Source organism: Pinus tabuliformis, chromosome 4_2 (genome assembly GCF_031772625.1).
Source record: "Pinus tabuliformis cultivar Carrire ecotype Pingquan chromosome 4_2, CPIR1, whole genome shotgun sequence".
In the NCBI taxonomy this organism is placed as follows: domain Eukaryota; kingdom Viridiplantae; phylum Streptophyta; class Pinopsida; order Pinales; family Pinaceae; genus Pinus; species Pinus tabuliformis.
In genome coordinates, this window is record NC_142304.1 from 1,033,047,601 (window position 1) to 1,033,063,386 (window position 15,786).

At 37.4% G+C, this 15,786-nt stretch overlaps 1 protein-coding gene across 1 annotated transcript in view; it reads right to left on the reverse strand.

Moving 5' to 3' along the window:
- Window positions 1–4,710: 4,710 nt before the first annotated feature.
- Window positions 4,711–15,786, reverse strand: part of LOC149173142 (1,4-dihydroxy-2-naphthoyl-CoA thioesterase 1-like) — a 93,608-nt gene continuing 82,532 nt past the window's right edge. Inside the window, exon 3 of the mRNA XM_089424509.1 lies at window positions 4,711–5,021. Coding sequence (XP_089280635.1) covers window positions 4,845–5,021 — 177 coding nt within the window. The 3' untranslated portion in view covers window positions 4,711–4,844. The remainder of the gene's footprint in view (window positions 5,022–15,786) is intronic.

Genomic DNA, 15,786 nt, shown 5'->3' on the forward strand with positions numbered 1-15,786 from the left:
TAACACACCAATCCCAACACATTTTAAAATTCATGGCCAACCAATATTACACCCAGCATCCTAACTTATAAGTGCATATCAAACTCAAGTTTAAATAAGTTTAGGGTTAGTATCATTCATCAATGCACTATCTACAATAGTGTCGCATGAATAAATCATCCCACAAATAGCTAATTATGAAATACACCATCTCTCTATATAATTGAATGTTCATTGTAAATAATCGTTTCATTTGATATTTTTTCCTCTCAAAATAATAATGTTTTTTACACTTACATGTCTATTTTGGAATAGGAATTTTAGAAATTTAATTTAGTTATCAATAATTATTAAATGGATGGTAGAGATTTAACATCCATGGATTATTTTAAAATATTCAATAGTAATATACACAAATCGAAGGTTGAGATTTATCTCCAAAGTAGTTATGCTCTTTTTTCCCTTTTAATTAAATTGATTAATTAAAAAGGGTCATATGAACATGTATCATATGAAGTGATTTATGGTCTATTAATGAGCCATGGTATTGGCCCATAGTATTGTAACAAAGTCCATTTACAAATTAAGAATCTCCATAGAAAAGTTGGGCTAAATCTCCATGGTTAAGAATCTTGTTCCATGTTTTTTATATGTATATATGTTTAACTTATATATTATTTTTTAATAATTAATAATAATTAAGCAGTTTTATTATTTTTTTTATTTTAGCAATGTGAGATCTATGATGAAGTAAGTGTTTTGATGCTTATTATGGATTGAAGTCTATGGGCATTTACTAGCCATTTAATTTATATGGCTTCCCTAATGACCCTAAAATCAATTTACCCTCCTCCATCCTTGGCAAAAGGTGAAACTCCCACAAGGGGTAGTATAGAGTTTTTTGTATGGACTGAGGCTAAATACTACTAGAAAGAACATGATTCAATTAAAGGTAGCCTTAACAATGACCCCAAGGGATGTTGGTTGTCTTACTTATACTATCTAGCTTGAAACCACCCTTGGTTCTTAGAGTAAAACCTAAAATTGTTTTTGATTGGATAAGAGTCCATCTTCCTTGGATGTAAGGAAATAAACTAAATACAACTAAAAAGAACATAATTCCATTAGAGGTAAATTGAGAGGGAACCCACAAGGGATGTTGGCTTTCTTGCTTGTACTATCTACGCTATAAATATCTTTTGGTCTTAAAGTAAGACCTAAAATTGTCTCTAATTGGATAAAAGTTAATCTTCCTTGAACATGAGGAAATAGGTTAACAAACCAATACCAAAAAGCATATTATAGGAGTAAAAATTTACCCCCTTACAAACCACCATAGAGTCATTGTAAGTAGTATGGTCTTCCCTATATAATGTTCAACCCACAATGATGGTAATAACCAACGATCACTATTCTCATTACCAATTAAAATTTTCCACCATAAATATATAAATAAATAACATTTTACCATCTTGAAAACATGTTCTCTTGAAAACATGCTTTGAAAAATAAAAAGATTGCACATGTAATTTATGATGAATTTCACTTGCATTTTATATCAAATTTGGTATTCATTTTTGGAAAACTAATTATTTTGTTTAGGTTAACCCAATGGATACACTAATCTTGTAAATGGGTGTGGACCTACCAACCCACCCTCAAAAAGAGGAAAAAGAGGATGTTAAGTTGACACTTCCTAAGATTCAAAATCAAAATATAAGATTCGAGAAGATAAGTTGACACTTCATTTACAGTGCCAATTTTAATTTTGGAGGGAGCCCTACAAGTACATAACAAACACAAGGAATCCATGGAAGTCTAGCAAAATTTCAAATTAAATGAAAACTAGGTGGCAAACTCTGAGGCTTCAAAGAATGCTATGACAAAAATAAAATCTGTTTGAGACAATCATGATTATGAAGCACTATTGCCATTTTAATAGGATGCATCTAAACTTTAGAAGGAAACTTCTTGGCATCTCGAGACATCACAAATTCTTAGCATCTCGAGACATCACAAAAACATTAAAAGATAACTTAAATGTTTTTAACTTTGATAGTGCGATCAACCCAGTCTCTGTCCACGAAATATTTGTACCAGACAAATCTACCCGAAGGGATTATTTCTTATAAGCTCAACCACAGAACTTGACCCTGAGAGTGTCCAGAGACCTTTAGAAAAAACATTTTAACAACAAAGACTTGATCAATTAAGTTAACCCTCAAAGATTACATTTTCTAAATTATCATATACAATTAAAGTAATTAATATTTCTAATTCAAAATTATGAATAATTTGTATCATAGATAATTTTAAAATGATAATTATATTTATATGATATTTTAATCATATTTAATTAACATTATATAATATATATTACTTTTAAAATTACAACTTAGCATTATATAATACTTTTAATATATTTTAATTTTAAATGGATGAAATAAAAAACTTTTAAACTCAAGTAGGATCTTAAATTTTTTTGGAGTTTTGGGTTGTGTTTTTTAGTGAATAAAAACATATATGATTAAATATGATGTGTGAAAACGCAAAAGAGATTTTCCATGTCTTTTTATTCGGACCATCCAACACATATAATTATTGATGATAAATCCAAATGATATAATGTATTGTTTGTATTAATGACTTGATACTATATATATATTACTTTTAAAATATATTAATCTTAAAGTGATAAAGTATAAAAAAAATTGAACTCAAGTAGAATCTTAAATTTATGTGGGTTTGGGTTGTTTTTTGGAATCATTAGGGTGGTATTAAAATATAAAAGAGATTTTGTATGTTTTTTTTGTTCAACTCAACTCAGAGATATCATTGTTTATGATAATGATGAATCTATATTTTATAACGTGAAAGTTGATTGTACTTACTAATGGCTTTTAAGGATTTTTAAGATGTTTTTGACATGCCACATCAATTATTATTTGAAGGTTGTTATGTTGGTTTTTGGTTGTAATAGAGTTAACTTCTTTAATTCGTAAAGTATACATGAAAAATACTTGTATGTTCTCCTTTGACATTTATTATTGGTTAACTAGCTTGAATGTAGAGTGTATCGTCATCTAAATGATTGTGACATGGATCTCTTTATAATCTAAAATACTTGGCAACAAAATTTAAAAATCACTTTTAGAATTAAACCTATTAATTAATTATTATTGTTTACAATACAAAATAAGTTCAAATAATCTTATTGTATACAATATAAAAGAAGTTCAAATAATCTCAGTACCTTCTTCAATGGTCGTATAAAAGTTATGATTTGTAATCATAAAGAAACCATAATTCACTATTAGAGTAAAATGATTGTTTATCATACACATTTTATGTTAGGAAGGACATTATATTTTAGTAATGAAGAACGAACATTTGATAATGGGTAAATGTTGAGGTGACATACACACTTCCAATCCCAACACATTTTAATATTTATGGCTAACCAATACCACACCTAGCATCCTAACCAATAGGTGCATATCAAGCTCGTGTTTAAAAGGTCTGGGGTTTTTGTCATCCATCAATGCACCTTCACCCAATGCACTATCTGCATTCACTCCAATCTTACATGAAGAGATCATCCCACAACCAGCGAATTATAAAATGCACCTTATTTCTCTCTATATAATAAAATGTTCATTGTACATATATTGTTTCATTAATATTTTTCCTCAAAAATAATAATAAATTTTTAACATTAATATCATTTAATCCTCCTTCCTCATAAAAAGGTAAAAATGCCATGAGGGGTAGTATATGGTGTTGTGTATGGGACTAAGGCTAAATACTACTAGAAAGAGAATGATTTTGTTAAAGGTAGCTTTAGCAATGACCACAAGGGATGTTGGCTTACTTATACTATCTAAGCTGAAACCAGCTTTTGGTCTTAGAGTAAGACGTTTGTCTTCCTTGGATGTAAGGAAATAAGTTAAATATGACTGAAAAGAACATGATTCCATTAGAGGTAACCTCAGAGATGACCACAAGGGATGTTGGTTTTCTTGCTTATACTATCTATGACAAACCACCTTTGGTCTTAGAGTAAGACCTAAATCTTTCTTGGATGTAAGGAAATAGGTTAACATCCCAATACCAAGAGGCATATCGAAGGAGTGAAAGTCTACCCCCTTACAAGCCATCACCAAGTCATTTCAAGTGATATAGTTTCCCCTAAATAATTTTCAACCCACATTGATGAATAGCAACCAACAATTACTATCCTCAAAGCAAATCAGGTTTTGCCATGATCAATTAAAAAATAAATAAAATAGATTTAAAGAAAAAACAAAACAAATAACATTTTACCCTCTGGAAACATGCTTTGCTGATATACCCTGCCACTTAATACATGCAAAGACAAATAAAAGGACTACCCAGGTAATTTATGATGAATTTCGTTGGCATTTATATCAAATTTATCATTCATCTTTTGGAAAACTAATTATTCTCTTTCAGTTAATCCAATGGATACACTAATATTGCAAATGGGTGTGGACCTACCAAACCACCGTCAGAAAGAGGATGTCTGAAGTTAAGTTTGAGCTCTGAGCTTTCCGACTGAAAATCAAAATGCAAGATTGAAGAAGATAAGCCGCACACTTCATTTACAGTGCCCATTTTAATTTTAATTTTAATTTTGGAGGAAGCCATACAAGTATATAACAAATACAGAAATCTGCAAACCACTATAAATACAGAGGTAATTCACGGAGGTTGAGTAAAATTTCAAATTAAATGAAAACAAGGCGGTAAACTATGTGAGGCTTATAAGAATGCTATGACAACAATAAAATTTGTTTGAGACAATCATGAATATGAAGCACTGTTACCATTTTAATAGGATGAATCTAAAGTTTAGAAGGAATCTTTTTGGCATCCCGAGACTTTGCAGAAATATTAGAAGACAGCCTAGATGCCATTAACTTTGATAGTGCGATCAATCCAGGCTCCGATGTTTTGGAAGAGTCTTGCTTCGGTAGATAATTGCGCGAACTCTCTGCCGCGATGAGCTTCACCTCCCAGACCTGTTTCACAACCATCAGTCCCATTAAATACAGACTAGATTTTAGTGTCCTAATATTAAAGCAAGGTTTCTGTCAAACTAAGCTACCTATACAAAGATCCAGGACAAAGAACAGAACAGTTTAACATTCAGCTACTTCTTAAGGATAAGCTGTGAGGTGCAAGACCATACAGCAAGAGCTTCTTAACCCCACATTTTGCTCCATATAGTGATCGCTAGTTTAGCAAAAGCACTTTTGGGAAAGCAATAGTCTCAGTCATATCTATAAATTTCGGAGCCTAAATTACATGTTCGTGTGTTCAAATCAAGCTTTTCATGTTTCTACATTTCCATTAGGCAGCATAGAAAAAGTCTGGGAAAGGTTCTCCTCTGCAAGAGAGAACTCGTGTGTTATCCAGAGTAATATTTTGGGAATACCAGCTTTCTTAGAGGAAGCTTCTGCTTTAGATATATTTGAGAGATGAAAATTCTTACAAGCATTCTTGCATTTCACATTATATCTGTAAAAGGAACATAGGGCCAGAATTTTCAGAAGCCTCCACCAAAGTACAATTCCTGTTTTCTGTGGATTACCACTTCTACATACAAATCCCATTTTTTGTCTAACCACTTCTACAGAGTAAGTTCACTTGTAGGACCAGTGAAGTAAACATGGAGAAGGATCAACAAAAAGCTGAGGCTTAAAACTTTCAGTGATTATTTTAGTTTATTATATATATATATATTTTACATACGATGATGAAGGATCAATGTGTTTATTTTTATTTTCTTTTTTCATCATTGACTTCGGTTTTTTCATTTTGGTTTATCCGCTTTACATGATAGTATACACAAACGTGACACATCTCATCCATACTAGGCTGCAGAGTGTGTTACCCCTCATATTGCATGCAGGTAACTCTTGTGATTTTCATCACAATATATGATTTGTCACATGATACCTGTTATCACTCCAGGAAACTCCCCTAAGTTGTAGCGCAGAGATGCCTGGTAACATATAATCTTCAATATTGTTCTCTGAACTATTGGAATAAATGAGGGTTTGGATCAAGTTAGATAACCATTTCAGCGCTATTTTCACTCAAGACATGCATGAACACTCTCACCAATACAAGGCTTTAGACCACTAATGCTCAATAATTTATAGATTCAGTAGATAGATGGAGAACACTCACTATACCAGCGGATTGCATACATAAACATAAATGAATGGCTAGCTACAGGCAGCGAAAAAAAACACTCACTGTACTGGCAGATGCATATATGACCGCACATGGATGGCTAGCTACAGGGAGCAAAGAAGCTTGCAAATCTAGTTTATCAAAGCAGAGATAAGATGACAGTTATCTAGCCTTAGACACAAAGAAAACATGAACACGCTGTTCAAGTGCAAGCATAGAACAGCAAAGAGAATGGACATTGAACATACAATGGCAAAAGAAACTTATATTGCTAGAATGAAGATGAGAAGCTTGAAGAAACAGAGGAGGAATAATCTCCAGAAGTTGAACCAGTGTTAGCCTCGCTAGCAAAAGGCCCAAAATTCGATCCATATATGCTCTTAAAGTTTCCAAAATTGCTTAAAATCATCCCATGGGATCCATATATGCTCTTGAAATCTTCAGCATTTGCTCAAAAATCATCCAAGGGTCAAAATCGGCGCAAAAGGAGAGCCCTTAAAAGAGCAGAAAAACACTATCGAAATGCTAAAACACCTTAAAACAGTCAAAAACCAACTATCGCAGGCTTGAGCATGGAAATGCACAGCAGCCGTTAGATCTGGGCGATCAACGGCCCAGATCTAACCGGCTAATCGCAATCGGCTAAGCAGAAGGGACAGTGTAAAGGTGGGCGCATGACTCCACCAATCAGCGATCGCTGATGATCAGATCGGCGGGGAGCATATGTTATGTTATATAAACGCCCGGGGAGCGAGCGACGCGCGATTGCTATTTATCGCATCGTTGATATCACATCAGCAATATACCACAGGTGGGGCCTATGCACATACATATGGCCGACCCGATGCGCCGGACCCGACGCGCCGGACCCGACGTCATTATAGTTGGGAATTCATAAATTTTGAGATCCATGCCGAAGCAATTTTCAACGTTTTTTATGTATTTTCGTTGTTTCAACGAAATACAAAGGGAAACAAGGGCAATGCGATAGCGATAGAACCCGGCCCGATCGGTTTCCTAAATAAAAATATATAATCTTTGAAGTCCGCGGAAGGCCCATTTTCAATGTTTTTTCGCAGTTTTGTGTGTTTTCGTTGTTTAAACGAAATACGAAGGGACCTTTCGCCAGTGCCGATTGCGATAAACCCTGAACACAAAAGGTTCCGGGAAGTGGAATATATGATATCTGAAGTCCGCCAAAGCCATTTTTTCATGCATTTTTCAGTATTTTCGCATATTTCATTATATAAGGGAAATACACAGGCCAGGCCAAATGCGACTTGCGATGGCGATGAGGGCGGACTTGATGGATAATTAAACCATATTTTGGGACTCTTGAAGTCCGAAATGAACAGTGATGGGCGGGATTTATCAGTGTTGCAGTGTTTGCTGTTTATAACAGAAACAGTCACTGTTTCTAATTTAAAGGGAAAAACGAAGGCCCGAAGACCCATTCCACCATGTAACAGAGCCCGGAAAGGGAAAGAGAAGGGCCACAGCACGCTGCAGCCCGAAATAGAAAGATCAGGGAGCACAAACAGCGCAACAGCCACACCAACAAACATCATGGAGCATCTCTGGCACAGGAGAACTCCCAGACAGCGCAACAAGCTACCAAAAATATCTGAAAGCGGTTACTCTGCTGTCAGAAGTAGAAAACTCCGATCCCATGCTTGCCTAGAGGGCATCAAATCAGTTAACAATGCAGATCAGACAGATTAAGACTCTGAGCCTCTTAGAGCTCAGGAGCATTGTAAACAGGCTATAAATAGTTGAGAGTAAGATGTAATAGGGGTTCAACTTCTGGAGATTATTCCTCCTCTGTTCCTTCAAGCTTCTCATCTTCATTCTAGCAATATAAGCTTCTTTTGCCATTATATGTTCAATCTATATTCTCTTTGTTGTTCTATGCTTGCACTTGAACAGTTTGTTCATGTTTTCTTTGTGTTTAAGGTCAAATCACTGTCATATTATTTCTACTTTGATAAACTAGATTTGCAAGCTTCTTTGTTGCCTGTAGCTAGCCATCCATGTGTGGTCACATATGCATCTGCCAGTACAGTCAGTATTTTCTTTTGCTGCCTGTAGCTAGCCAATCATTTATGTTTATGTATGCAATCTGCTGGTACAGTCAGTGTTCTCCATCTATCTACTGAATCTATAAATTATTGAGCATTAGTGGTTTAAAGCCTTGTATTGGAGAGAGTGTTCATGCATGTCTTCAGTGAGAATAGAGCTGAAATGGTTATCTAACTTGATCCAAACCCTCATTTATTCCAATAGTTTAGAGAACAATATTGAAGATTACATGTTACCAGGGATCTCCGAGCTACAACCTAGGAGAGTTTCCTGGAGTGATAATATAATTGGCGCCGCTGCCAGGGAGAGCAAACTGAAGCTCAGCTTCCCTGGGAAACGACATAGATCCAGCTTTGATGATAAACAAAGTCTGGGCACATTTTTTGTTGTAATCATCTATCTGGCGACTCTACTGGAGGCCGAACCTCTTGGCGACTCCACTTCATAGTTCTGGCTCAGTTTGTGAGGCATACTTGGAGAAATCCTCAGAAGCTACAAGTTGACCCAGTACCTGACCCTGAAAAAATCATCAAAGAGAGAAAGGTATGGCAGAAAGGAGCACCAGGTTCAGGTAAACCTAAACAATCTCCTATATCTCTTCCAGAATGGCCTGTAATAGAACAAATACATGTTGAGAGTATAGCATCTAATACTAGCAGTGAAGAAAAACTCTCAGAGATTCATAAAGCTCCTTATTCTTTAGGTTCTCCTTTCATTGTAAGCCCAAAGGAAACCTCACCTCCTATCCATCATACTCCTTTAGTCCTGTCAGTCACTCCTTAGCCCTCTATCATTCAAATTGCCAGTACTCTTTTAGCCACCACAGCTATGGTAGGTCCACAAGCACCTACCAAAATGGAAAGAATCATAGCTGCTAGGTATGGACCTCTAATACTGCTCACTCCTCTGAACGCCATGCCTACTGGAGAATATCAGAAATATAGGCCTAAGTTCACTGGGACTGAAGGTGTTACTACTGAAAAACATCTTGAGTCATTCTATAGCTATGCTGATAACCTGAACATTAGTGAAGATGATGTGTGGATGAGAGTCTTTGTCCAAAGCCTAGATGGAGAGGCTAGAAAATGGTTTAGAGAACTAACCCCAAGATCTATAGCAGATATTGAAGCTTTAGATGATGCATTCCTAAAGCATTGGGGGGATAAGAAGGATCTCCTCTACTACCACACTGAGTTTAGAAACTTAAAGAGGGAAAATGGTGAATTGTTGTCTGATTTTAATAAGAGGTTTAACCGTATGTACAACAAGATACTAGCTGAAGTAAAACCCACTACTACCTCTGCTAAACTCACTTATGCCAGTGCTTTTGATTCTGACTTCTGCCTACTATTGAGGGAGAGGCGATGTGCTACTTTGGCTGACATGCAGGATGCAGCCTTGGAAGTGGAATCAAACATCATGGCTGCAGAGAAGCTCAAGGGAAATGTTGATAGAAGAAGACAAAGGGGCAAGTCTTCATCATCCTCTGATCCTAAGATAGATAAAATGACCAAAATGATAGAGTCATTAGCCTCTAAAATCTCCAAATTAAAGGTTGAGCAACACCCGGGGAAAGGAAGAGTGCCTAATACCTTTACTCCTAAAAATCCAAGTCCAAATCCATATAGAAGAACTAATGAGCAGTTGCAGATTTTGCAAAAGAACAAAGATGCTAATGAAGACCAAAGGGTGAAAGCTCCTTTTCAAAATGCAGTCATGGAAGAAGAGCAGTTTGAAGAAGATGATGAGATCCATTATCTGGAAGACAAAGGCCATGCTTCCTTTTTGACCTCAGCTGCGTATGAAAAGTCATTATTCAATGACCAGATCAACCAAGACTAGGATGGTGAAGCTATTCTACAAGCTGTAGATCAGCAAAGATATAATTTGAGGTCAAAGATAAATAATGCCAAGGAAACTCTTGTTCAAAAAGCTGTTGTTCCTGCAGTACAGCAAGCTAATAGGCAAAAACAACTGGCAGTTGATCCCATCATCCTCAAAGCTCCAGCTCATGAGGTAAGAGGCCTTGACAAGTCTCATTCTCCTTTCAGTTTTGAATCAAAAATTCAAAAGCTAAGAATACCTATGCCTCTAATTGAACTAGTGAAGAATGAGTCCTTCAAAAAATCCATCATCGAGGCCCTTGAGCCTAAAGCCATCCAAGCCTCCACTGACTATGTAAATCTGCAAGATGACAAGCCAGCTGTTATTCTCAGCCCAATAATTGAAAATTGTAAAGACAACTCCCCATCATTCTATGTCTCTTTAACTATTCATGAAAAAATCCTTCACAACTGCCTCTTGGACACTAGAGCCAGCCATAATCTAATGCCCAAGGCAGTCATGGATGAGTTGGGTCTTGACATCACCAAGCCTTATCATGACCTATTCTCTTTTGACTCTAGAAAAGTGAAATGCCTAGGATTAATCAAGGACCTAGCCATCACTTTGTCTCAGCTGCCTATGAAAAGCATGATGATGGATATTGTGGTAGCAGATGTACCTCCCAAGTTTGGCATGTTACATTCCAGAGGTTGAATCAAGAGACTAGGTGTATCATTACAAAATGATGTATCCTATGCTATTGTCCCATTTTCGGAGGTGAGAGCAAGAGATTATACAGAGAGACGAAGTTGGCTTATATCATCAGCGATGAGAAGAACCCTATTAATCATCCCATCTATGCTATTGACACTGATTTTGGAGCTTGTATTCTTCATATTGAAGAATCCCAGTTGGCCTCCACACAGCTCAAGAAAACAGTTTGCCAAATCGCAGAGGAAGAAAACCCACAGATTTGGGATATGTTTTTTGGTGGTGCTTGCTCTAAAGAAGCTGCAGGGGCAGGTGTAGTCCTTATGTCCCCAACACAGGAATACATTCATTTATCTTTCAAATTAACCTTTCAGGTCACAAACAACATAGCAGAGTATGAAGCTTTGATTCTGGGCTTAAGCGCTACTAAAGAAATGGGTATCAAAGGCCTGAAAGTGTTTGGAGACGCAGACCTCATTATTCAACAGGTAAATAAAACTTTCCAAGCTAAGCATCCAAGGCTGAAAGCATACAGAGATGAGGTATGGAGGCTCAAGGATTCTTTTAATGATTTCAGCATTTCTTATATTCCAAGAATGAAGAACCAGCTTGCCGACTCCCTTGTTGTGTCTGCTAGCACATTTATTCCTCCTTTGCCTCCTAAATTGACATATGAAGTTCAAGTAAAATATAGACCATCTCTGCCAGACAATGTAAAATATTGGAGAGTTTTTGAAGACGATGAGGAAATTAACAGGCTTTTACAAGTCGTTGGGGAATTCGCTGAGACGCACATCGAGCAAGAAAATGAAACCATGGAAGAATGCGGCCAGTCCAAGCTAAAAAGCGAGATCGGCTGAGGAAGCATTGTCCAGTTGCCTAGCAATCACACATACCAAAAGGATTGGTGCCTCTAGAGAAGCTTTTTTATCATAACGACATGCCCTATAAGCCGGCCAAAACAGAGAATGAGTCTGCTGTCTATAAACATAATATAGGGAGCCCAGCCCACCCGAAATTCATCAATCTGTCCACTCACTTGTCATCTGCCCAGAATTCCGAGTATTGCACCCTCATAAAGCAATTCACTGATATTTTTGCCTGGGAATACAACGATCTTAAAACCTATGACACAGACATCATTCAGCATAAGATTCCACTGGAAAAGAACACCATCCCTTTCAAGCAGAAATTAAGACCTATCATCCCTCTCTTATTGCCTTTGATTAAGAAAGAGATCAAGAAGCTGTTGGATGCCAAAATTATAGTTCCCCTAAGGTATTCAAAATGGATAGCTAACCTTGTGGTGGTGAGAAAAAAAAATGGAGAAATCAAGCATTGTGTTGACTTCGGAAATCTGAACAAGTGCTCTAAAAAATATAACTATCCCCTGCCTAAGATGGAACACTCGCTGCAAAGAGTTTCAGGGGCTAGAGTCACATCTTTCTTAGATGGATTTTCAGGTTACAATCAGATTGTTGTACATCCTAAAGATCAGGAAAAGACCGCCTTCACTACTCCTTGGGGCACTTTCAAGTACTCCAAGATGCCTTTCAGACTGATGAATGCTGGCGCTACTTTTCAGAGGGCCATGGACATAGCTTTTGTGGGAGAGAAGGACAAGTTCATCCTTATTTATCTTGATGACATAACAGTCTTCTCCAGTAGCCGCAAAGACCACTTATAGCATTTGAAGGTCTTCCTAAAGTGCGGACAGTTTGGAATTTCTGTGAACCCAAAGAAGTCACAGTTTGCTCTAGAAGAAAGCAAACTCCTGGGACATATTGTTTCTGCTGAAGGTGTAAAAATCGATCCAACAAGGGTTCAAGCCATTCAAACATTGTCCATCCCAAGGTCAAAAAGGGGCATTCAATCCTTTCTGGGTAAGATAAACTTTGTAAGGAGATTCATTTCAAACTTTGCAGAGTTAGTAAAGCACATCACTTCCATGCTGAAGAAAGGATCAGAAATAAAATGGACAGATGCTTCAAGAAGCTCTTTTGAAGCCATCAAGCAAGCTATCATGGAAGCTCCCACTCTAATCAGCCCAGATTACACTAAGGAGTTTTGTATCTTCTCTTTTGCCTCTTATGATACACTTGCAGCAGTTCTGTTGCAGAAAAATGATGAAGGCATAGAGCACCCCGTGGCCTTTTTCAGCAAAACTTTAAGGGATGTTGAACTAAGGTATGACCTTATTGAAAAACAAGTTTATGCTCTCATAAAATCTTTAAAAACATTCATAATTTATATTCTGCATTCCAAAGTGGTTGCATATGTACCTTCAGCCTCAGTAAAAGATGTCTTAACTCAGCCAGATATTGATGGGAAGAGAGCTAAATGGATTGCAAAATTCATAGAATTTAACATAGAGGTGAAGCCCACTAAGCTTGTCAAAGGCCAGGGCTTGGCTAAACTTATGGCTGAAGAAAATTGCAGCTTGTTAGACATAAATTCCATGGGTCTAAATTCAGATGATGAGCAGACAAAGGGAGCAGCAGAAGAGCAAAAGCAAAATTAGTCTTTGGCTGAAAATCTAGCCACATGTGAATGGTATTACAGCATAGTTCATTTTTTGCAAAAGCTAGAAGTCCCTCCAAGGCTTAGCTCAAGTCAAGCTCGTGCCATTAAACTCAAATCAGCCAAATTCTACATTAATAAAAATCTGCTTTATTGGAAAGACCCATCAGGAATCCTCTTGAGGTGTCTAGATAAAGAACAATCTGTGGAGGTCATACACCAGTTCCATTCTAGCATCTATGGAGGGCATCATTATTGGAAAACCACAGCTCACAAAATCTTGAGGGCTGGATATTATTGGCCTACTCTGTTCTCTGATGTGTTTTCTTTTGTAAAAGCTTGTGACAAGTGTCAGAGGTTTGCAGGAAGACAGCAGCTAAAATCTCTGCCCTTGAAGCCAATACATGTCAATGGTCCCTTCTAGCAGTGGGGCTTGGACTTTATAGGTGAGATCAACCCACGTTCCAGTGGCCAACACAAATGGATTTTAATAGCCACTAATTATTTCACCAAGTGGATTGAGGCTATACCCACTAAGAATGCCAATCATCAAGTTGTCATAAAGTTCTTGAATGAGAATATTTTCACTAGATTTGGTTGCCCAACCAAACTAGTCACTGATAATGCAGCAGCTTTCAAGGCAAAAGAATTGATGGACATGACTGAATCCATGGGCATTCAAGTGGTGCATTCTATCTCATATTATCCTTAAGGCAATGGCCTGGCAAAATCATCTAACAAGAGTCTGGTAAGGGTAATCAAAAAACTGTTAGAGGACAACAAAAAGAGCTGAGATTCCAAGTTGAAGTTTGCACTATGGGTTGACAAAGTTACCATCAAAAAGTCCATAGGGAATTCTCCATTCAAACTAGTTTATGGCGCTGATGTTGTTTTCCCCATCCAGCTGATTCTCCCTGTGGCTAAGTTCTTGCAAGAAGAACAAGATGAAGAAAATGACATGGTAAGAAGAATGAATAACCTGGTTGAACTACAGTAGATCAGAGAGCAGTTGGTTGAGAAGTCAAAAGCTCATCAGAAGAAAATCAAAGAAACCTTTGACAGAAAGGCAAAAGTGGACAATTTCTAGGTTGGTGATTGGGTGCTTAAATGGGATGCATTTAAGGAAAAGAAAGGTAATCATGGCAAGTTTGACTCCTTATGGACAGGTCCTTTTGTCATCGCTCAAGTTCAGCAGAACAATACATTCATTTTGCATAGTCTGGAAGGAGGAGATACTTTTGGTAGCCCAGTAAATGGGCAGTTCTTGAAACTTTATTTCGTTTAAAGCTTTAAAGCCTTGTCATTGTAAATATGTTTTTCCAGTTTTTATTTCATTACAAAATAGACTCCATGCCCAATGGAACACTAGAAGGAAGATTTAATTTTTGTTTTACAGGAAAGGCATTAATTTGTGATCCTTGAAACCTCACAAGGAGGATTTCATCCCCAGAAGGAGCCAGTGTTAGCCTCGCTAGCAAAAGGCCCAAAATTTGATCCATATATGCTCTTAAAGTTTCCAAAATTGCTTAAAATCATCCCATGGGATCCCTATATGCTCTTGAAATCTTCAGCATTTTCTCAAAAATCATCCAAGGGTCAAAATTGGCGCAAAAGGAGAGCCCTTAAAAGGGCAGGAAAACACCTTAAAACAGTCAAAAACCAACTATCGCAGGCTTAAGCATGGAATGCACAGCAACCGTTAGATCTGGCCGATCAACGGCCCAGATATAACCGGCTAATCGCAATCGGCCAAGCAGAAGGGACAGTTTAAAGGTGGGTGCATGACTCCGCCGATCAGCGATCGCCGATGATCGAATCGGCGGAGAGCATCGGCGGAGAGCATATGTTATGTTATATAAAGGCCCGGGGAGCGAGCGACGCACGATTGCGATTTATCGCATCACTGATATCGCATCGGCAATATACCATGGGCGGGGCCTATGCACATACATATGGGCGACCCGATGAGCCGGACCCAACAGCATTATAGTTGGGAATTCATAAATTTTGAGATCCGCGCCCAAGCAATTTTCAACGTTTTTTGTGTATTTTCGTTGTTTCAACGAAATACAAAGGGAAACAAGGGCAATGCGATAGCGATGGAACCCAGACCCGATGGGTTTCCTGAATAAAAATATATAATCTTTGAAGTCCGTGGAAGGCCCATTTTCAATGTTTTTTCGCAGTTTTGTGTGTTTTCGTTGTTTAAACGAAATATGAAGGGACCTTTGGCTAGTGCCGATTGCGATGAAGCCCGGACCCGAAAGGGTCTGGGAAGTGGAATATATGATATCTGAAGTCCGCCAAAGCCATTTTTTCATGCATTTTTCAGTATTTTCGCATATTTCATTATATAAGGGAAATACACAGGCCAGGCCAAATGCGACTTGCGATGGCGACGAGGGCGGACCTGATGGATAATTAAACCATATTTTAGGACTTTTGAAGTCC